General features: G+C 44.0%; 2 protein-coding genes across 4 annotated transcripts in view; one reads left to right on the top strand and one right to left on the bottom strand.

The window, feature by feature from the left end:
• LOC142814548 (mothers against decapentaplegic homolog 3-like) overlaps positions 1-10,226 on the top strand; it is a 64,315-nt gene extending 54,089 nt beyond the window's left edge. For both annotated transcript variants that reach the window (XM_075893409.1, XM_075893408.1), the window contains exon 8: positions 207-10,226. In XM_075893409.1, coding sequence (XP_075749524.1) covers positions 207-475 — 269 coding nt within the window. In that variant the 3' untranslated portion in view covers positions 476-10,226. The remainder of the gene's footprint in view (positions 1-206) is intronic.
• Positions 10,227-14,732: 4,506 nt separating this feature from the next.
• On the bottom strand, positions 14,733-22,212 carry LOC142814547 (uncharacterized). 2 transcript variants are annotated; one of them, XM_075893406.1, is made up of 5 exons: positions 20,297-22,212; positions 18,847-18,968; positions 17,302-17,488; positions 16,413-16,575; positions 14,733-15,552 (listed from the first exon to the last, which is right to left on the bottom strand). In XM_075893406.1, exons 1-5 carry the CDS (start codon positions 21,962-21,964, stop codon positions 15,263-15,265), a joined length of 2,430 nt encoding a protein of 809 aa, XP_075749521.1. In that variant the 5' UTR covers positions 21,965-22,212; the 3' UTR covers positions 14,733-15,262. The 2 variants fall into 2 exon arrangements, with proteins under 2 accessions (XP_075749521.1, XP_075749522.1); XM_075893407.1 differs by having other exon boundaries at positions 21,893-22,208.
• Between the last annotated feature and the right edge of the window lie 34 nt (positions 22,213-22,246).

Raw genomic sequence — 22,246 nt, 5'->3', positions numbered from 1 at the left:
GCGATTGCAGCATGTGACAAACCTTTGTAACTTCGCTCGTACTGGACGGATTATTAAAATTTTTTCGGCATTGAATTTGTGAGGCAATAAGCTCTTCCAGTGAATTAATTCTATGGTTACTCAAAAAAGTGTTTCAGGGTTCTTTCAAGTATTGAAGTTAATAAAAAATCAAATACCCTCCCTCCTGTCCGTTTCTTTCTTTCCAGGCTGCAACCTGAAAATCTTCAACAACCAGGAGTTTGCGGCCCTGCTGACGACGTCGGTGTCCCGCGGCTTCGAGGCGGTGTACCAGTTGACGCGTATGTGCACCATCCGCATGAGCTTTGTGAAGGGCTGGGGTGCCGAGTACCGGCGCCAGACGGTCACCTCCACCCCGTGCTGGGTCGAGCTGCACCTCAACGGGCCCCTGCAGTGGCTCGATCGCGTGCTCACCCAGATGGGCTCACCCCGCGTACCCTGCAGCTCCATGTCGTGAACTCCTCCTGTCGCCTCCTCCCGACGTAGCGGTTCGCCGGTGCGTTGCTCTCGTGTGCCTGTGTGCGTGGTTGTGCAGATCTTTTTTGTCTTCACTCTCTCGCGGGGTGCTTTGGGTGTATTAAAGGGGGACGAGAGGCGGCTTTTTTTTTCTTTTCGGGATTGCAGCATCTGCCCACGGAGAGGCGCTTTCATTTTTGCTGACTAGCGAGTGCTCTAAGGACCGTGTGAGTGGGCGAAATTGGCTTGCATAGCAGTCGACACTGAGCGGGCAACGTGTTGCTATATTGTCTCGGCTGTCTTGAAATTACTAGATGTCAAGACTATTTGACTTGTTTTCTACCTGCGCACCGTTCTTCCGAGATTTCGCTGCTTCTCGAAGGAGCACCATTGTATCGTTGGTTTTCAAGCAAGGTGCACCTATTGGATGACTAGATTTGTGCAAAGACATCATCGTTTTTTTAATGCACTTTATACCTCTTTGTTTTTTATGAGCTACCTGTTTAGACTGCTTACTGTGCAGTAACCGAAAATGGAAAAGGAAAATGAAATAGTTTTCTTCATTGTGTTTTGTTTTTAAAATTTAATGCCTGTATTGAAGGCTTTTGTGTCACAGAGCAAGCAGTGTTTTTCAATGTTCGGAAGTACATTAGTGTTTTCGGCAAGGACCTTGCGGCTTACTCATCGCTTGCCCTGTGAAGAAACGGAACCTGGAGAAAGAGCGCAACAATCAAATGTTGTGAATGGCAGACACGCCACTTCACCATCACCCGTTGTTCAGCTGCTTGCTCTACTTTGTTTTGCTCCAATTAGCCCAGTTCTCTATTCTCCTCCCACTGTGGTTCACACACAGATGCATAAAATAATGTTCTGGGTTGGGGGCAAGCAGAGGTTATATTGTGCGAGTGTTTGCAGCAGACGTGTCATTAAGTCATCGGATTGTGCTTGTTTGCACACGCACGTGTTGGAATAGTCTAGGAGCTTTTACGCTCGCTATAGATTACCCGATGATTTTTCTTTAGGCTAAAACTGTGAACAGGGCACTTTACTTGCCACTTTGTGCCACGCTGTATTGTATTGCTGGTGACTGCCGCTTCTGTCGTGTCTGTTGAACCAGCTTAATTGCGAAATGTTATAGCACAAGCTTGCAGTTGTGTAATTGTTCAGTTCTGGCCCCTGGAATTTTCTTTCTGACCTCTTTGTTCCTTGCGTTGTAATGCTTGCGTCAGTGTTGCTTTCAGCGTGTGTGTCAGCCGAAAGCAAAGGCTTTGCTGTGGTCGATCTTAAAACTGTTTACTTGCGTTACTTGGGAAGAGCCAGCTTTGAAAGCCTGACTGCACCTTTCACTGCACCTTTGTGCGAGTGCGTGCATGTTTGATTTTAGCTGCAAGAATTTTCGTTCAGAGGAGTTCCAAGGAGCCACCCTTTTGTTCTATTTTTTATTATTGGATTGAAATTGAGAGGTAGTCTACCTAGTGCAAATGCTGCAGCTTTTGCTGGAGAGTCCCTGTTATGTTGGCATTAAACTTAGGCCTGCCATCCTCCTATTCTACCTTTTTTGTTTTTGTATGTGTCGGCGTGTGCTTGCTCTGTTTGCAGCATGTGTGTTTAGTTGTGACAACTTTGCTAGAAGGCACTGCCCTTACTAAGTGGTCCGAGTGCCTGGCGCTCTTTTCACTGAAGCAATTTTTTTTTCGTCACTTGTCATCTTGATGTGTCAAGAAGCATCTAGTGCGCATGCGCTATATGTTTCTCCGGAGTTCTTGTCAAAACTGTTCCGGTCCACGTCGTTTATGAGATGAGAGGAGTGGCACAGAGATCCGCCCGTTCTCGTTTGAAGTTGCCTCTTCACGGCTCGCTTCAATATCATGGTGCGTAACAAAATGTACAACACACGCGTATTGTGACGTCTGTGCGCGTTCTGCTCCCTACTGCTGAAATTACTGCTAACGCTCAGCGCTGTAAAAGTTTTCTATCGATGGCAATCTTGTGGAAAGTGCATTGTTCGTCTTGTCGTTCGTAAATGTTCATCTCTGCACAAATGCATTACAAAAAGAGATGTTTTCGTGGCAACCAGTGCCGTTCCTCCGTTATACCAGAAGTCTTTTTCGTTTACTGCCTAGCGGGGTGCACGCAGAATGGCGGAGGAGATACACTACACTCATTTTTGATGAAACAGGGTATCTATTGTATATCTCCTCCATTTTACCTCCTGTTGCTGTGTACATTCGCAGACAGCTGTAGCTGAAGATGAAACCTTTTCCCTGTAGAGGCATCACATACCTAGCTAGCGTCATCTTATTGCGTGGCTCTCGCGAGTGCTGTGTCTACCTATTTCAAAGATGAAATCGACCGTTGCTTTGAGATGGTCCCATATATCAGATCGTTGGGCTTAGTGTCATGTCTCTGCAAAGCATTTAAGGGCCCTTCACTAGTGAGAGAACTCCAAGCTGCGGTGATGTGCGAGGCGATGAACACATTTTGAAAACAGCAGCATCGTTTGGGATTTTTTGATGTTGCTTAGAATCTGGCTTGTTTTCGTAGCGCTGCGCTCTTGCCGTGTACGGCTCGGTCTTCCTTCAGCGATGCTGTACTTTTGGGGTTTCGTTTGACTCCTCTTCAGTGATGATTGACTTGCAGTATGTTGTGAAACTTGTGGAGCTAACTGCAGTTCTGATTATTTTGGTTTCCTGGCTTTTTTTTTATGTGCTTTCTGTATTGTGCCATACTTATTATGAGTCAAGCTTACAAACACTGGTGTCAGTGTTCTTGTTTCCCCTGTAACATCTTAGCTTTGAAGTGTTACACCCTGTAGCTTTTTGTGTCCGGGGTTAAGATTTTGTAATGATTATTTTCGTGCTTCGTTGAAAACTTGTTTCACTTTTTTTTCTTTGGCTGTCTCGGCCCTTGCCATGCTTCTCTTTGTGTTACAATCAGCCACATTTAGGAAATGTCACTGGTGTGACCAGTGTTTTATTTTTTGAATGGATGTGACACGTGGCAGTAGAAATTAATGATAGACAAGACTATTGTCGTTACAAGGTATGGCCCCGGAGTTCTCCCCTCGAGTCATTTACAAGTGCTCTTGTCTCATTTTGTTTGCAAGTCCGAAGCATCGTGTGCAGCAGAGCTGACACACACCAAATGTATGTGTTAAAATGCCTTAGGATGCAGGAGGCGAAGAAGCAGGTTGATTTTACTTTCCTTGTGTCTCTTGTAGTGGCTTATTTGCTTTGGTATGGCAGCCAACCTCTGGGAAACTTAGTCATTTATCAGAGTGTCATGTTTGATATAACTTTTACACTGAATCTTGTGCTGTGTGCTTGAAAACGAAAAGAAAAAAAAAGCACTGTGATCATTACTTTTTTATTCTTCATGCTTTCTTTAATTGTTGCAGTACCACGATAATCTCTTGCCCTGTGCCATTGTTTTTCTGTCTGCTGCCATTTACTTTACTTCCAGGCACGCACAGTTCCTCCACTGCTGGCTTGCGCTGTTACTGTGGTTGTCGTGAAGCTTGCTCAGTCTGTTTAGTTGTATTTGACCTCAGCGGTGCTCCACTGAGGCCTTTGTAGACGGGAACATAACGGTCCACCATTGCAACACGATGTACGAGGCTGCGGGACTTGCTTATTGCATTCCCGCTAGTGTGATTCCGTACTTTGCTTTCTAGCTTCTCGTGTTCGTGGACACATTACTCACTTAATGCCTAAAATAAAGTAATTGAGCCTTCGAGTTATTCTGCGTTTCACTTCAGGAGTTGTGGCTTCTAGGATTGACAATTATACATATTTGGGAGCACTCCTCTGCCTTTGGCTATTGCATAAGTGCGCACCATTGGAAAGAGGGGAATGGTTACACGGCACGCCATTGGAGAAGTTGTTGGTCTTTTTTGACCTGCGCCCTCATAAAGACATTATCGTTGACTTTAAACGTAAAGGTAACCAGCTTCATGCAGTTGTTACCGTGATATAGATGTTCATGTAACTAACTTTCTGTTTAGTTTGTTTTTGTTTGGCCTGAATAGTATATTTTACTCTACTCAGATGCACGTTTCATTAGGGAGGAAACCTTACTTGTTTTGATAATGGTCTATATCGTGTATTTTTGCATGCTCTTTGTTTTGCTCTATGCTAACTGCATGCCACTCTTACTTTTGCGGTGAAGAGCTTGTTTAAACACTTTCAGAAAGTCTGCATATTGCAATGGTGAAATAAGATGCATCAAGGACAGCTCGCTAGCCTTCTAGCGTCTTCTGTATTTGACAGATTGTCGCATCATGTGGTGCGGCTCCTTTTTAGTGCCTGAGCATGCGACTTTTGGGTGGAGCACACTGAGAGGTACCGAGCCGAAATAATCCATTAAGGGAGAAAGGCAAATCTGGGTCTTTCGAGTGCTGGTCGAGGCATCTGAGCTTTCAAATGAAAAGAATTAGTGTTGGTCTAGGCTGCTCGCATGCATCGCTGCTGTCAGATGGTAAATTGAAGCGGAGAGATATGACATCTGTCGCTGATGACGCCACTGCTACTGCTTGTACACAGCTTATTTTTTATGGTACGCCATTTCTGCGGGTTTGTGTGTGTAGTGGCCTCCGGTAGTGTGAACTTGCACTGTTGACGAACAAACCTTGCGGTGCGAGAGCTTTGGAACTGATTTAGGTTGGTACCTAAGGGGAATTTAACTCCGTCGGTTGCGCGTTTCAGCGGGACAGAGTAGAAACGCGCCCGCGCTGACGTTGTTAGTCTAGCGTGCACCAAGTATATGCATCCCTAGTCAATTACTGATACCTTGGTGAAGGCTTGGTTGCTCCCGTTGTGAGCAGCTTGCTTGTTCACTTGGATTCGAAATCTTTTCGCTGTGCATTGTTTGCTGCTCTAAAACCAAAAGTGATAAAAAAAAAAAACTTTTTTCTGCTTGTAGCTTTATCATGTCGTATATTTTGGAAATGACCAAGTATAAGGGTCCCTTTTTTTTGTAATTGTGTGTGCAATACTACTTGAGGGCCATTTTACTGTTTCTCTGTTTGTTCTAAAATACCTTATAGTCTATTATTTCGTCTTGCCGTCTCTCCACGTTTCGTAGCTTTTTTCACACATGTCGAAACCTGGTATCACGGATTAAAGTTGCCTGGATTGGAGAGTGGTGATCAAGACTTGTTCCTTGTGCATTACCTACCGATGCACATAGCTCAAAACCTGGCGCAATGGACTTGCTGTGGACGTGTCACGGCAAATGGTGTATTCTTTAAAGGATAATGTCAAAACATAGCACAACTTTGTTGCAATAGCTCTGTAGCAAACTGTTGAGATTAGCGAGATAGCAGATAATGTTATTCACTTTTCTTTTAATAACGTTGAAAAATTAATTTTTGCACTAGGTTTGTAGCTATGGCATCCAGCTTCTGAGGACAACAATACAGTTTTAATTCACTTGCCACTATGTCGCCATTTCAATGAGGAAGGAACGCTCATTGCTGGTTCTTCGAATGTAGTGGTATGTATGAGAGCATCGGGCAGTTGAAATTTATGCAGAACATTTCACCATTGCACGATAATAGAGGTTTCGGATGGCACCACATTTTTTCTTTCTGTTGCAGTCATCGACATTTCAAGTGTGTCATTGTATCAATCCGTAAAAAGATCTACATTTTGCAGTTATGAACATAGTTTTGTTTGTCATCGGTTGCATCTACTAGTGTAACCATGGCAGAAAAGTGTAGATAGGTTGTATTTCATTTTGTTAAAGGATCCCTGACCGTGAAAGTTTTGTTTGCGATTTTTTTTTACGGTAATTTGTGGCTTTGCATCTGGTGATGCAAACATTTAATCGAAAATGCTTCAATGCATCGTATAATATATGCTAGCATCATTAATACAGAACGATTTTTGGTCAGTTTGTTAACCTTGCCTAAATACCGCCAGAAACTACCACCCCACAGCGGGCAGCGCCCGAGACTACGTGTGCTTGAGTTTCAGTGATGGTGAACGCGCCCTTTTCAAATAGGGGCATCAGCGGATGACGAAGATTGAAACAATGTGGGTGCTTTGACAATGTCCCCCTGAAAAAACGAAAGCATTCAGGTTGAAGTAGCCAAAGCTAACAACAGGGCAAGAGTGGCGACGAAGAATAGCCCTCTACGGGTGGCTGTCGGGGTATAGTGCGCGTCCCGAAATTGTTCTCCGGCGCCCACAGTACCTGCGGCACAAAATGTCAATTGCACCCGAATGATCGGGACAAGCACCTAATCAAGATATCTTATAGCGTATGCTCATCACGAATAATCAGTCAGAAGTGGCCCCAAATGCCGGACTATCAAACAACACAGTCATTTCGAGTTTCGAAATTCGGTGTCGGGGTCCTTTGATTTGCACTCACTAAGGACCACCGTGCCTGCAGAAACACAGTGCAGCGTTGTGTTATCATCTGCATTGGCCGTTGAATGCGTGCCACAGCAAATGCACCAGCCTTTGGGGATTTGATGAAAGTGCTGCCTGGAATGGGGAGTCTCTCTGGTGTGCCCAAAACTAGCCGAGCTATTGATAAACGGTGTGGCAAGCGCACCCACATTGCAGGCAGCATGGCCTCCACACCTCTTGGCATTGTTAGGTTATGCTTCCACACATTATTGATGGTACTGTCCCGCATTTTTTTCCTGTTGTGTTTTAAGAAGAGTGAAACTTGGATGAAATACACTAAATTGTTCGTTGTTTAATGGCCAATGTTGATATATGTGTCAAGACGCACAGTGTTTGAAGCCGTTAAAGCAGCCGCTGCTGAGTAGTTGCAAGTTCCCATTGCTGTGGTTGACTCTGCAGCCTTTGAGTTTTGCCTTTTTAACTTGTTCCCATACCTTCTTAGCAGGCTTCCAACACTAATTTTTTTCTTTTTTTTTTTTTTGCAACTGAAAGTCACGGGGTCCATACTTGGTGGGAGTCTTTCTGGTTGGAGAACATGCTCTGCTAAAAGGAACAAAACTGATGACTTCAGCTTGCGTTGGCAATGTTACCTCCAGGTGTTGTCCAGTCCCTATAAACGTGTGCTTGCTTGTCTTGAATACAGTTTCCTGTTTGTTTTGTTTCTCTCAGAAGTAGTGTGCGTGTGTGTATGTGTTACGCCTTGGTGTTGAACACTGTTTTTTTTAGGTGGTTCCAGTCGTGCCTGTCTGTGGTTTGTCGTACTTTTCCGCTTACACCCCCTCTTCCTCTTTTCTTTTTCTTCACCGTTTTGTACACTTTCTATGTAGCGGCCGAACATGTCACGCTGCGCCACTTGTGATATTTCGCATTGGAGTAGGCTAGTGTGCTTGTGAGAGGCAGTTGTAGGTGTTGTCTAGTTCACTACCTTGCCAATTGTGGAGTTTTCATTTCGTTTTTGTGCTGACATTTGTTGTGGTGTTGTGACGTTGTACAGCGACTTCTCTGTGAGGCCCGCAGAGAGAGATTGAAAAGCGGGCAGTGCTCGAACTGGTTTTCGTGCTTGCAGTGATCCACTTGTCGACTAACGTGTCATTGGTCTCGATAGGGCTGCACTACTCTAAGCTGACTCTAGTGTCTGTCAGTAATAGGCCCCAGAATTTCGTAAGACTGAAATCAAGTGGCTGTTGTTTTGCATACCAGTTATCGTGATGAGGCGGTGCGATGTTGCACAATTGAACCCTTTTACTCGCACAATAAGCTGACCCTAGTGTTTGTCAGTAATAGGCCCCAGAATTTCGTAAGCCTGAAATTGAGTGGCTGTTGTTTTGCATACCGGTTATCGGAATGAGGCGGTGCGATGTTGCACAATAGAACCCTTTTTTTACTCGCACAATAAGCTGACTCAAGTGTTTGTCAGTAATAGGCCCCAGAATTTTGTGAGCCTGAAATCGAGTGGCTGTTGTTTTGCATAGCGGTTATCGGAATGAGGCGGTGCGATGTTGCACAATTTTTGAACCCTTTTACTCGCACAATGCTGAGTTGTGGCAACGCTAGTTGAGAAATTGGTGCACAAGGAAAATGTCTGGTTTGAAAAGTGTTTAATGAAAAGCGTTCAGCACACCTGTCGTTGGTATCAGGTTGCACTACTGCAGTAGACTCTCAATAATTCAATCTCTGATACTTTATACTTTCAGTTAACTTAAACTCCATTATTCAATTAATTCAAACTTTTTGTGGTTCTATAGCAGAAGATATCTGCTGCTTTCCCACTACTATTTAAGAATTTTGATGCTTATATAACCCCAACAGTCTAAAAATGAAAAATGTCTCAGGCCTTCAAGGAAAAAAGGCTTTTCTAGTAAACAAATGTTTGAAATGAAGCAGACTCATGGTAAACCATGATGATTCTGAACTGGTATATAGAGAGCTTCGTGCTGAAGGCACATGTAGCAAAGAAGCAGTTGGCAATTCACGATTTCTTTAGGAGGTCCGATCAGCAGTAAATGGCTGATAAACTTGACCTTACACTTCTGCTTTCTGCTCGTTGCGTGCAGTTAAGGTTTAAAAATGCTTGAAAAATTTTAAATGTGATAAAATCAATGCCTAATCGTAATGTTTGGTGTCACCTCACCCACAGTCATATATCTGAGAACTTCTGATAATTCATACTTCTTCAAACAAAATTCAGAGGTCCCTTCAAGTGTGAATTAATGAGAGTCAACTGTATATCCATTGCTGCAAGCTATGCACCAATGGTGGACGGCTGCCTGCTCTGTTAAGTGTTATATTTACATGAAGTTGACACTTGGATTTCAGCTGCTCTATGTCATTTTTTTTAAGCAAAGGTTGATCAGTCAAAGGATTTATGTTATAACTATTGTGGATTTTCGTGATGCGCTCTGACTGCTATCAGCTTCATAGTGGTAAATAGGCCATTCATAGTGGTAAAGCAGGCCATTTTATTGTGTGCTGTACAATTTCGGGTATTTCTACTTTTTGTCATTACTACGAGTTAAGGTAATGAGCTAGGCGATTTTTGCTGCACGAAAGAAGTTAGCTAAAAACTGTGGTGTAACAAAACTGAATGTCGCATGTTTAATGTAGTAATTTGCTTAATGGGACGTTTCCAACATCACTGCCACTCACTGATGTTTTGTTCTTTGGTGTATTGATTTCAGCAATGATGTGTCGATTACCACGAATGCGATGAAACTTCTTGATGAGTAGTGCAAATGTGTTAAATGTACAGCCTGCCAGGGGCACAACTGTGCGCTCTATTCTGAGAAACAAACCAGTGGCGCTAAAAGTTCACATTCGTTGCTGAAAGAGTGGCAAGCCCGCCGAAATGGCAGGCACACCAGCTACATGCGGCATCGCACGATTACTATGGAAGCTTATGATGTTAATTGTACATTGTAGTCTTTTGTGCCTGTGCGGTAGAGATCACTTCCTTGGCAGCTTGTACATACGGCAAGCTCTAAACGTAATGATTGTATGTGGAACTAAGGATAGTAATTAGAGATAACATGGAGCAATGGATGTTATTCGGTGGCTGCTACCTGACTCTCACTTTGTGTGGGCCTAGTGTGTTGCAGCCCTGGCATAGATAGACCTGTGCTGTGTGTGTGCGCGTGCTGTGCGTCTGATTTGTTCTTCCTGTGGCCCGTCACATCAGTTGGTGTTGCAGCTCAAAACATTGGTCAACTTGGCTTTTGCAATACTGTTGTATCCATCTTTTCAGGTGTACATATTACATGGCTGTCTTTTGTGTGATGACATTTTTGGATAGCAACTCTTTTTCTCTGCTGTGACATAATAAAACTGCTCGACAATGAACTTCACGAGCCTCTTTTTTTCATCGTTGAAATGACTGTCACGCATTAACCTCTTAATATATGGCTCACCATTACGTGTGATCAGTAGCGTAACCACAGCATGCGGGGGTGCACCGAAGCTCACAAAAAGGTCAAGTGACAACAAAGTTGTGCAATGCTTCCTAGTAACACTAAATGTAGCCGCAACATTGAGCAAGTTGCTTCAATGTTATGGCAAAATTGCGTGCTGCTTGGGCTACCTAGTGTCTTACGTCGACTGAACCATGCCTAAATGCAATGAACATTTTTTGCTTTTTAGTGTTTTTTTCTAGATGAGGCGAACATACATGTTGCAAATGCATTTGAAATTGCGTGGCTACAACTAAATGTGTGCAGTAAAGTATTGCCCTTTTTTTGGCATTTTTTGTGTATTTGATGTACATATTCGTGTATAGGAGAAAGAAGTTTCCCTAGCCGTGCGCTGTTTTTTTTTTTTTTTTGAGGGAATTAAATTGATGCACACATATCACTCCCGTTTTATTGACATGAAAATAAAATGTTCTCTGTCATACTGAAAAACAATATATATGTATATATATATAGAGAGAGAGAATAACTCCTTTAGAGAATGTTCTTCTGATAGCACAGAGCATCTTCGTACAAAATTATTTCTAAAAGACAAAACTATTATGAACTGCAAATATGAGGTACTGCAGTTGCAGTAGTATCTGTTGGCATCAGAGCGCTTGTTGTAGAAGGCGCAATAATGCACTGAACCAGACTACATTTGTACATACGTTAGAACACCGCTCTTCTCTGTAGCAGAGTCATCTTTCAAGTTGTGTCGCTCCAGGATACCAGAAACAAACTCCAACTTCCAGCAGTGTCTACTGCTGTCACATGTAGTGGTACTTCACATTTAGTTACCGCGGCGCCAGTGCTTTATTATTAGCCCAAATCTTTCAACGAAAGCGTTCTCTCATTTAGGAGTTGCTTGCAGAGACCTGTATCTTGTGCCGCTTTGTAGAAGGTGCCCCACGTGTCTGCTAATGTGGTGGCACTCTGGAGGTACGTGCATTGCGAAAAAACTTAAGCAATCTGTGCAAATCGCTTGGTAACAATACTACAAAATATCTTCGTGGCACAAGACCAGTTGAAATTCCAATTAAAAAAATTCGCTCTCATTTTTTTTTTTTTTTGGAATGGTACACTCTGTGCGCTAGAGACAAGAAACTTGCACAACTTTCAAACATTGGAACGAGGTTTGATTAGAATATCTCATCCAATGCAGAGAGCGCAGTGCCGCTCCTGGAAAATCTCTGCCGAGCAAAAAGAGAACAAGGTGAGAGGAGGCAAGGCCTGTTTATAAGTTTACAGTTCCTAAAGGAATTACAGAAAAAAAAAAAAAAAACTCCACTTGTGGGTGCTCAGGTAGGGGAGTGTGTTAGATTTACAGTGAGCCTTTTCTCCTGGCCCTATGCAAGACTACGGGACAATTGCAATGTCTTGCGGTTCTTCTAGCAATGAACATACATTTAAAAAGTAAATATAAAATCGCACAAAAAACTACATAGACAGCACTTGGTTATTTATCTCCAATTCGTAGCCGAAATTCGCCATCGCTCTTTTCAATAAAAGTAAGTGTCACAGTATTAATTGCTACAGCGTGCAGTGAATTGCAGTATAATAAACTACTATACTATATAAAGCCCAGGGGCACAGTTAAAACTATGGATCGTAACGCTTGCACGACTTTTTATTTAGGGGTAGTTAAATAACCTACAAATAGTAGTTACAAGAATAGCCAAAAGAAACATTTTGCTACCATTTTACATTTATTTGGGAATGTTTATTTGATTTGTCTAATGATGCAGATTTGAGTGTCCTTGTGACATTTGTATACTTAATATTCATAAGCTTTTGAGAAATGATGTTTTTGAAAGTGCATTAAGGCAGTAAGTTGCTGTAGACATGCATGAACATTCTGAATAGCTGCACTTTTTTCGAAGTCTTGAAGCCATTTGAAGCAGAAGATCAGAACAAATCAAAGACTATAATTTCTATGCTGGCTGAAGAACTGCCATCTCGCAGCTGCCACAGATATTAGCGCTTGAGTTTGCTCTTGTAAATTTTGTTTGAGACTAAAGAAGGAACCACTTAAGTCATTTGTGGGAGGTTACGCAAGTACAAAGACATGACAGGGGTGCCTAGTACTACTTGTCTTGGCGTTTTGTTCTGTTGATGGCTAAGAGACTGCGTGCAAACACGGGCACAAGAAATACCAAGACTCCCCAAGCGTCTCCCTTTTTTCGTGTATCAGGTCCAGTCCTTTAACATGAGTAGGTCCCAACTAGCTTATTCTATAAATGGGAGAGCTCTTGCCTTTCACTAACGGCGGTGAAAAATGCCACATATATATGTCGCAAACTAATATGTGGAGGCGACGCTATTTGTACTACACTCTCGTGCAACTTTTACTGCCAGTGAAGGGGAAGCTACAGGAGCCGAGCTTGCTCCTACATGAAGTAGTTGCGTTAGGTTGCTTTCTGTACTGCTGTGGTAGGCGATGGCTGAGCAGCGCAACCGTTTTATACCATTTGCTTTGTTCTTAGGTATTCATATGTTAGTGGCCTCGCCGTGGTGGTCTAGTGGCTAAGGCACTCGGCTGCTGACCTGCAGGTCGCGGTATCAAATCTTGGCTGTGGCAGCTTCATTTCCGATGGAGGCGGAAATGTTGTAGGCCCGTGTGCTCAGATTTGGGTGCACGTTAATGAACCCCAGGTGGTCGAAATTTCCAAAGCCCTCTCCTATGGCATCTCTCGTAATCTTATGGTGGTTTTGGGACGTTAAACCCCACATATCAATCCATATGTTAGTGGAGCATGTCGCAAGTGTTTGAGGCGAGTACACAGATGAGCCAGGGGAAATCGAAGCTCACCTGAAGGTGTAGACGCCATTTAGCAAGAAACAGACAATGAATTTTTACGGTGCCCATTTTATTAAGCGCAACAGAAAGCTTATCAGTAAGAGTGTATTAATCACGAAACGTTAACGTGGAAAATACTGTGAGACATTTTCATAATCAGAATTTTTTTATCTGCAGCGAATATGAAGTCGTGAACAAGTGACGGGCCATGCTGAAAACAGTGAGCGTGGAAGCAGTACGTGTTAAAGCACAGCAGCTTTCTGCGCATTCATGCCCTCTACATGCATGTGCCGTGGCTCGGCATGCTCCACTGGCTACTGAGAACGCAGTGCCGCGTCTCACCGTGCAACTTTTTTCACCTCGCAAGCAGCACAAAATAGAGCGAAGATGGATAATCAATATTCACACACTAATTTAAGGGCCAATTGTGGCATGCATGACAGCATCAGTGAAGTATCAACTGCATAATCCAGTTTCAAGGCTCCTCCACTAGACTGTGCGACATTCCATTGTTTGTTACTTTTAAATCAAATTTAAATATACAAATCCTACTTGCAATGCGAGAAGGATACTGAAGTCTTGTCGTTATATTTCAGTGTTTGTTCATTTCACCAGGGTTCAATCGCGCATTTTGACCTGTCATCGAACATAAAGACTTGACTGTGAAACATTCTGAAACATGCAAAAAGGTTTAAAAATTAAGGCATCTATGAATGTAGCACAAGTGGGTGTTCAATCTTTTTTCAAGTAACTTCCGAAAAAGAATTAGTTTTTTTTTATTCTATCTTGTAGAAAAGACAGGAGGTGCAACTGTGGGACCATATTCATCGAGCGGTAGCGCACCCACAACTCGGTTATGTAGACATTGCTTCTTTTTGAAAAAATAAAATAAAAAATTTGCCAGTGTAGAGGAGTGTTTCATGTGGTATCAGTAACACTTCTTTTGGGCCTAGTTGGTTCATAATCGTAGAGGTATTTTTGCAGCACAAACACAGACACACCATAAAGAGACCACACACATGCGCCGAATATCAGCTCTGTCAAGTTGTGTGTGTCATCCCTTTCTTTGTGTGGTGTCTGTGTTTGCACTGTAAAAGTACCTCTACTTCCATCAAGAATGCACAGCTGCGTACCCATGGTCGCTTCTGCTCCCAATTTATGCAGAAATACGCAAAGACCGTTGTCACAATGACACTTAACGTCATATTGCGTGGCAGGTCATTGTGCCGTAATTCAGGCATGAAGGAGGAGGAGGATTGAAAGAGGAAGGACAGGGAAATTAGCCAGTACTTGTAGCCAATGTGAGGCAACAGCTGCTGCACCGCTCTGGACAAGTGATCTTCTCTATACACATTTTTTCAGCATTTTGGGAGCGATCTCAAACTACATTTCAAGTACTATACTATTAATCTGCAAAGAATAATTAGTGCAACCATTAAATTTTTTGTCCCTTTCGTGCACTTAGCTATGGCTAAGCTTATATGCAATGCTTCAGCGAAAGTTCTGTTGCTCACTTCTGCGTGCTTCTAAAATGTTAGCGAGCGCTGAATTAGCACTCTACTCTTGCTTTTAAGTAGAAAGAAAAGAATATTTGGAGAAATATTTGTTTGTGAAGAAATTGATTTATTCAAAAACGGGACATGAATTTTCATGTACTTTATGGCACTGTCCTGCGAAATTGGCTTTTGGTGCATAGGCACAGTCCAACATATCGAGGAACGCTAGGCCACTCTGTAGCACCTTGAACGCTTTTTAGGTGCAGAAAATAGCTTTTATAACAAGAAACTCTAGTATACTTCTTAAGAAAAAAAAAGACAAGCAAGCATCACCATGGCGAGGCTATCACAGAACTAACGAACGTAACATATATGTATAATGAAAGCGAAGAGGTAAGACACTTGAGGCACGATTTACGCAGAGACTTAAGCTGCCCTGCAATGATAATTTACAGAACACCACCAGCATTTTAGCTGGCAAGTAAAACAATGGACAATGGTGGATCGATGGCACGAAAAACAATGATCCATATACATATGGAGTGCTCTTTCCCTAGAAATCTTGGGAAGGCACTTGGCCCAGGCACAGTTTTAATGACTATGTGCAATGAATGATCAAGGCGACGCCCATCGCAATTACAGGTCCCACAGCACTTTCTGTCGTGGTGGCTTCACAGGCGGCTTCTCGGGCACCTTTGGTTGCGACTGGCCCGGCGCTAGGATGGGATTGTGTTTGCTCGCTGTAGGAGAGTTCGATGGAAATTTGAGCCGAGGACTGGCACTGCTCCTAGCTGGAGTCGGTGAGCACGGAGTGTTTCTGGCTGTTGGTGCGGGCATGGGAGTGCCTCCCGCTGGCCTAGCTGCACTCCTTATGACAATGGTTTTCATTGTCGTGGGTGCAGTGTTGTTGGGTGGCTTTGCAGAATCTGCAGAGCAACAAAAGTGTGAGAATGGGATGTACGGTTGCACGGAAATCTTTTAAACACCGGGAACTTCAAGACTGCTTTGCATTCATTTCGAATGTGCGAAGTTTTCCCAAAAGAGACATAATAGTACTCTGAACTTACAAGTTTATCATGTTGCAGATTGTTGCATAAATGTCATAAGCATACAGCCACAAGAATTCTTTTCAAAGCAATGATGTGCTAGCAAAGGTACTGGCATTTGATGAACCCTCCCGCTCGCTTTCGCTACAATCTCTAAAAGAGCTCTCTTCTAGCCACATGTACCCTCAATAATTCCATGCAATGCTGGCAGTGTCGTATAAAAAAAAATCCACTTTCACTGTCCGGTTGTGAAGGCCCTCTAGACTATGTTGATCGAATTGAATATTTATGAAAGGGCTGCTGACACACCATAGGTGAATGTTTCATCATTCTCGGAACACATAGCCCCTCCAGTGACAGCATCACATCGCTGGAGTTTCAGCTTCAGTGAAATTGTTCTGACAACCCTACTAGCATCGTAACTTGCTAGAAAGGAGTTAGAAAAGCAAAGAAAGAAGCATGGGACATTTTTCAAATGTATGCCCTTCGTGTAGTCCGCAGTTGCATTTGCAAAATTAATATGTGTGCAATGCACGTGTTTGATCAATACTGTTAGTAATCTCAGAGATAGCGCAGGAGACGAGAATTCTGCACGAATGTTTGTCTGTTGCACTTCCCAATGAGATACCTGGTGCGGCACGATTGACTTCGTATAATGTAATCGCACTGGTATCTCATTCAAAGTAAACACACTCACCGCTTCGAAATGTTCACTGGTTTCGTGTATTCAGAGTACCCACCAAAGACTCCCTTAAGCATTCTGTTCAGCAGCTGCACGTCCAGTGTCCTTGATGTTGGGTAGTAGATGACCTTCCTCGAGAGGGGTTCCAAGTGGAGCAGTTTCTGGTGCCCATGAACCAAGAACTTGACTGTCTGGGGCAGCTTCTGGTCCATCCAGTTTATCTGAGAATCACGAATTACGAAATGATGGTTAAATTGTGGGGAATTATGTGCCAGGAGCACAATACGAGCACCATGGCCGGTCAGAACCTCAGAACAAGAAATGACGGCATCCAATGAGTGGACGAAGCCGAGAGATCATTCAGTGTTACTGTAAATCACACGTAAATGAGTGACAAAGCGGTGTACAGTAGTTATGTACAATGTTTATTGGTATAAATGGATGTTGTGCCAAGTTGTAGATTTAATTTCACCTGATTAATTACTGCTTTGCGGTGCATTAAATGTAGAAGCAGTGCTTATGCTATCAGGTCTATCCTGAAGTTGGCCAAGACAAATTCTATGCACGTTTTCCTGGTGATTGTAGGTTGTTTCCAGTCATACGAAATGCACTGTAGAGCGTATAGAGACTTCATATACTGCACAAGCCAGTCCTTGCTTGTGGCCATAGTTCGCCGAACTCGCTCATGGGTCGACTCGCTCGGACTCAGATCGAGCTGTGAGTATGAGTGTGAGCGAGTCCTGTTGCAGAAAATTGTCGAGTGTGAGTCCGAGTGAGTTAAGCTCAGGAAAAGGGAAAAAAAGGCGCGTGCACACTTGCCCCCTCCCTTACCTCCCACTCTGCTTAGCTTCTGAGCGATGGAGCATGGCAACGCCAAACTAAAATACCCTATTGCCATTGGCCCATAATGTTCAGTTTAGGTGCCATCCATGTGACGGATTGCTCACCACAGCTGGAGCAGCCACCATGTAGGAGCCATATTCTGTGCCACAGTCTGGGTAGAAGTGGACCCAGCAGCCTTGGTTATTCTTGTAGAAGGGATGATCCTTCGTGGGCAGAAGCACCGAAGCATCCCCGTAGAACAGGTACAGTAGCGTTCCGGACAAGAACGGCTGCTTGATTTCCTCAAAGCAACTGCGTGGCAAATGTCGCAGTCACTCACCGCATAACAAGCGGTTTGTGACGTTGAAGACTGGCGGCAAGCATGTTTCACACATTATTAGATCGAGAGACACATCAGCATTTGTTTGCAACTTCCACTAATTGCAAACATCCATTGCACGCGAAAGCAACTGTACTAGTAAACTATGAAATACGGATAATGGGAAACAATTTGATGCTTTAGGGGGATACTGACACGAGAATTTTCAGTTGTCCCCCCCCCTTTTTTTTTTTGTCAGATGAGAGGCCAAGCCCTCAAGAGCCAGGAAAAAATACTGGTAAGCGTGACTGTGCCCGTGAAAATTTGTTGCAACGAGTTTGTTAAAGCTCATTTCAACTCCTACAATACCATGACATCACAACACAATAGGAACTTTTCATCACGTGCTCACGCACGATATCGTAATATTTGCACGGCTGCTACACTCTATGACAAACAAGCAGCCATTTTGCATGTTTTGTTGCCTGACGTTGACACAACTAGCGCCTAAAGTCACAAGAATTTGTACTGGGGAATGACATCATACTAGTGTTGATTTCAGCAAGTGCTGGCTTGACTTAAATATCAAAATAAATATCAACACTTACTGAGCATCATCGTTGCTGGGTGTGGTTTCTGTATACAGGATATTTGTATGACACAGTAAAACCAGTTTCAAAAATTGATGTTGCTGTCCTTTTAAGTAATTTAGCTTGTCCCTGGGAATATGATACAGTATGTTTGCAATATAAACACTGAAGCAAATGTGATCGAACTGTCTTCTCATCACTTAGAAGAGTCACTGCGAGGCGTTACTAAATAAATGAGGTCAGTCTAGGAATTTACATTTCTTTATACACTGCTATGCGAGATGAGAGTTTGCATCGATGCACTGCCAGTTACATTTGCCAATTTTCGCAAAGCAGTGGCAACAGCAAGTGTCTTGAAATGTTGGCTGGCACCTATTGGAACTATTTTAAAGCACGGTAACACAAAGTGGTAATGTAGATGAGTGGTTCTCGTTGACATACCTTGCAGTGAATTTCAGAGTTTCCACCGAGATTCATCGGTGAGACAGTTATGAATGGTGCACCAACAAGATGCATAGATATAAAAAGATGAAATTACTGGTCAATGGAAGACCCGCTTTGAAATTCGAAGGCTTATGAATCAATGCCAGCTGTAAAAACAACGATAAGCTTGCCAATAAAACAGAACAGATCTAACACCACTTTTGTGGCACAGATGAACTGTTCATCTCTCTGCAGAAAGAGAGAATGAACCCGTACGAACTCAAACCATCAGGCGCTGCAGCCAAGCAGAACTGCAATGCGGCTTCAAATGGACTTGCCTCCTCTTGTCAATGTCCAGGAAAACAACATAGCTAATAGCTTCCAGTTGGATGTTCTGCGGCAGCAGCCTGCCCTCGTCAACTTCGTGTATGTCGGCTGTATGTGTTACGGCAGGATCAACCTAAAAAAAAAACAATGAACGAATTATAACAAGCGTGAATTTATATCTATTTTATTGCAAGTGCAGTTCATTATCTGCAGTGAACTTGTATGCAGTGAACGCAAGTTGTATATACTGATACATTATGACGAAACAAACTTGAATTTGCATGACTGAAAGTGCTACTAGCACTGGTGGTCATGGACTTTCCTACAAATGCTCACATCAACACAGGCCTAAATTTCACTCTCCCTGCCTGGTTGTTTCTCAATATAAAAGCAATAGCTGAAAAAGTGACAGCCAAAAGCAGCTGTGGCTTGAAGTTCTTTCATGTCAATTTAGCTGCACAGACGCATTATGTATTTTCTTTACATGTTTTCACAGCCTAGCTGCCACGAACGGTAGCAACTGTAGAGTTAACATACACTTAGGCAACGTAAGATGACACTTCAGCTTTTCCTTCAACAGCAGAATGCTTTATTGTAATTGAGCTGCTTATGCCACCTTGTCATTCACTGCATGGCTTTGCTTCTCAGTGGACATCAGTGTGTGCAGGGTTCCCCATTTAACCTAAACCTTTGTCCCCAGGGGGGACAAAGGTTTTTCTCAGCGCCCCTCAGCCTATACTAAGTCAGTGTATGAGCTGGATTTTGCTCCCTCCCTTTTAGGTGAATGGGGAGATCATTTCCCCCCCCCCTCCCCCTGCTCCCCTCCTGTGCATGCCTATGCCAGTAGACACCTCAACCGTGCTGCAAAGAAAAGAACACTATCCTAGCCATTTCAAACTAGCCTAGAATGCATTTTGCAAGTACAGTTGGGAAGTGCCCACTACATCAGTATTCTTCCTTAATGCGAACTGGCCAGGTACCCACTACAAATCCATGAGGCAACACATGCACCAGCACACTTAGGTGATGCAGCTGCAGATGATTAATTGCACCAGAGCACTGCAATGGGTGGGTTTTTAAACCATCCTGTTGTGCAATTCATCCATGCAAGATTATGTGTGTTAAGAACACTCATTGATGTACATAACATTAGTGTGTGTATATATATATCTATATATATATGTATATATATATATAATTTTTTAAATATCTTTAAAGCAGGGGCGTGGTTCTATGGTAGAACATCTGCTTGCCAAAGAAGGCCTAGGTTCGATTTTTACTTGAACCGAACAATCTTTTATTATTTGCATCTCTTTTCTTTCATAGCTAATAATGCCAAAGTAGTAATTTTCGCAAACGAGCTCTTTAATGCTATCTTGTTAAAAGTGTGTCTTTGTAAAACAAGCCCCAAGCAGATGCTCACTGCTCGAGAGCAAGTAAAACTAAATGCATGAAATTTACCATTGCCTCGGAGAAATGGCTTTCGACCCAGAGCCTTGTGTTGTGTTGCACGCTTTCTTTCATGACTTTCTGTCTGGGCATCTCACTTGGGGAGAAAGTCATTCTCTTGGTAGACTGCTGAGCATTCTCGAGGGGCATTTCATTGGCAGGCTGCTGCTGCTGCTGAGAAGATTCTGTGTTTTCCTCAATGTCTTCTTCCAAAGCAGCCTTTCTTTTCCTTTCCAAGATCACACGGGCGTCATCAATCTTCTCTCTCTTAACTGCCGCAGGATGTGAGGCTTGTTCATGCCTAGTCTCAAAAGTCGAACCATTCAGCAAAGTGCCAGGCTTTTGGCCACTTTTGAATTTCCTTGTTGCCTTGTTCCTCTCAGGACCCCTCCTTCTCCACGTTCCCTGAAAGTCAGAGGAGGGTGCATTTCCCGGGCCGCTGTCACTGTGGCGACAGCCACTAGCTCCAGTGTTCCCAGTGCAAAAGTCGGTAAATGTGACAGCGTGTTCGGAGCCCGATATTAATAAGTTTAGTTTACGAGGTGGTGACTGCCGGGTGGTGTTGACGGACGGACGGTCAACTCTCAAGCTACCCTGCGGTACTTGGCTGCTGCCAAACAGGTTCATCTGTTGTTCACGGTTCTTCAACGACTCAAAGTAGCCTTGAATTCTAAAACCAGGTGGCGGCGTTTCCCAGGCTGGAGGTTCATCGGCACATGTTCGCTTGAGATACGGAGTGTGCGGCCGAGCGGGAACAGGAGTTCGGGAGCAAGTACGATGAGGAGTGCGCGGCCGAACGGGAATCGGAGACTGTGACCGATGGGGGTACGGAGTTCGTGGCCTAGTGAGAATCGGAGATCGAGGCCGACTGCGGTGCGGGGTTCGCGGTCGAAAGAAAATAGGCGATTCTGGCCGAGGAGGATTCGAGGCTCTCGGAGGAAAGGGATTTGGAGGATGATCGGGGGTAGGGAGCAGTCCTCTTGGGAAGGGGTTTGGAGGATTCACATAGGTTGGGGACGGAGACGGTGCTCTTGGTGGTCTGCGCGGACTCGGGCTATCCGCGCGGGTCCCGAAACGGGAACTACTATTACTCGCACTCCTAGCTTCATGAACATTTTGGGGCGCGGTGTCGCGGCGAGCGATGTGTCTACTGTCGCACTCCTCTGCCTTCCACGGGTTGGAGATTCTGTTCTTCAGAGTCGGTAGCGGCCACTTCTGTTGCGCCGCCGTGGTAGGCACCGCCCGATAGGGGTTCAAGTTGAAATCGACACGGGGTTTTTTAGCGTTCCTACGAGGGCTGGAGGAGAGCCTGAAGTCGGCGTCAAACACAGCTTTCGTCAAATCACAAACCTCTTGCGCTCGCTGGACATCGTTCTCACCGACGCTACCAGACGCCGCATAAGTTTGCTCGCAAGCTCCATAGTTGGTGCCGTAGGAATCCCCACTCGAAAATTTGTCCCGTTGCTGCCAACTAAGGTCAAAATTGCTGTCATCTTCGATGAACCTTACGGTACTCGCAGCAGCGTCTCGTCCTGAGGATGTGCTCGGCGAAGTATTCTCGTTGAGCTCATGACGGCGGTAGCCGAAACTGCAAACGTTGTAACGTACCTGCCAACGCTGGTCGTCTTCACTCTGAGGCCACGGAGCACGTCTCGTGTTGCTGTACCTATTGCCATTCATATTCCCGCGAAGTGTCGCACTAGAGCAGTAGCAGCGCGCGAACACGTTTTTTCCAAAGGACGCCTAAGCTACCATTGCTTTCACTCGGCACACTGTGAAGATTGGCCGTAGTTGCGTTTCTGAGTTTTCTCTAGAAACAAACTGCTTCGTTAAGTGCCTACTCTACAGCGCACAAATTATGACCGCAGCAAGTGGACAAAGTTGACAATGGCACATGCCGTCAAGCGTGCGTAAATTTGCAGGTTGTTTTGTTTCAGCCGGTTTTGGCTGGCGCAAAGGCAA

This window comes from Rhipicephalus microplus, chromosome 4 (genome assembly GCF_043290135.1).
Source record: "Rhipicephalus microplus isolate Deutch F79 chromosome 4, USDA_Rmic, whole genome shotgun sequence".
NCBI classification, from domain to species: domain Eukaryota; kingdom Metazoa; phylum Arthropoda; class Arachnida; order Ixodida; family Ixodidae; genus Rhipicephalus; species Rhipicephalus microplus.
The sequence above is the reverse complement of the archived record's forward strand: the minus strand, read 5'-3'. Positions and strand labels throughout refer to the sequence as shown.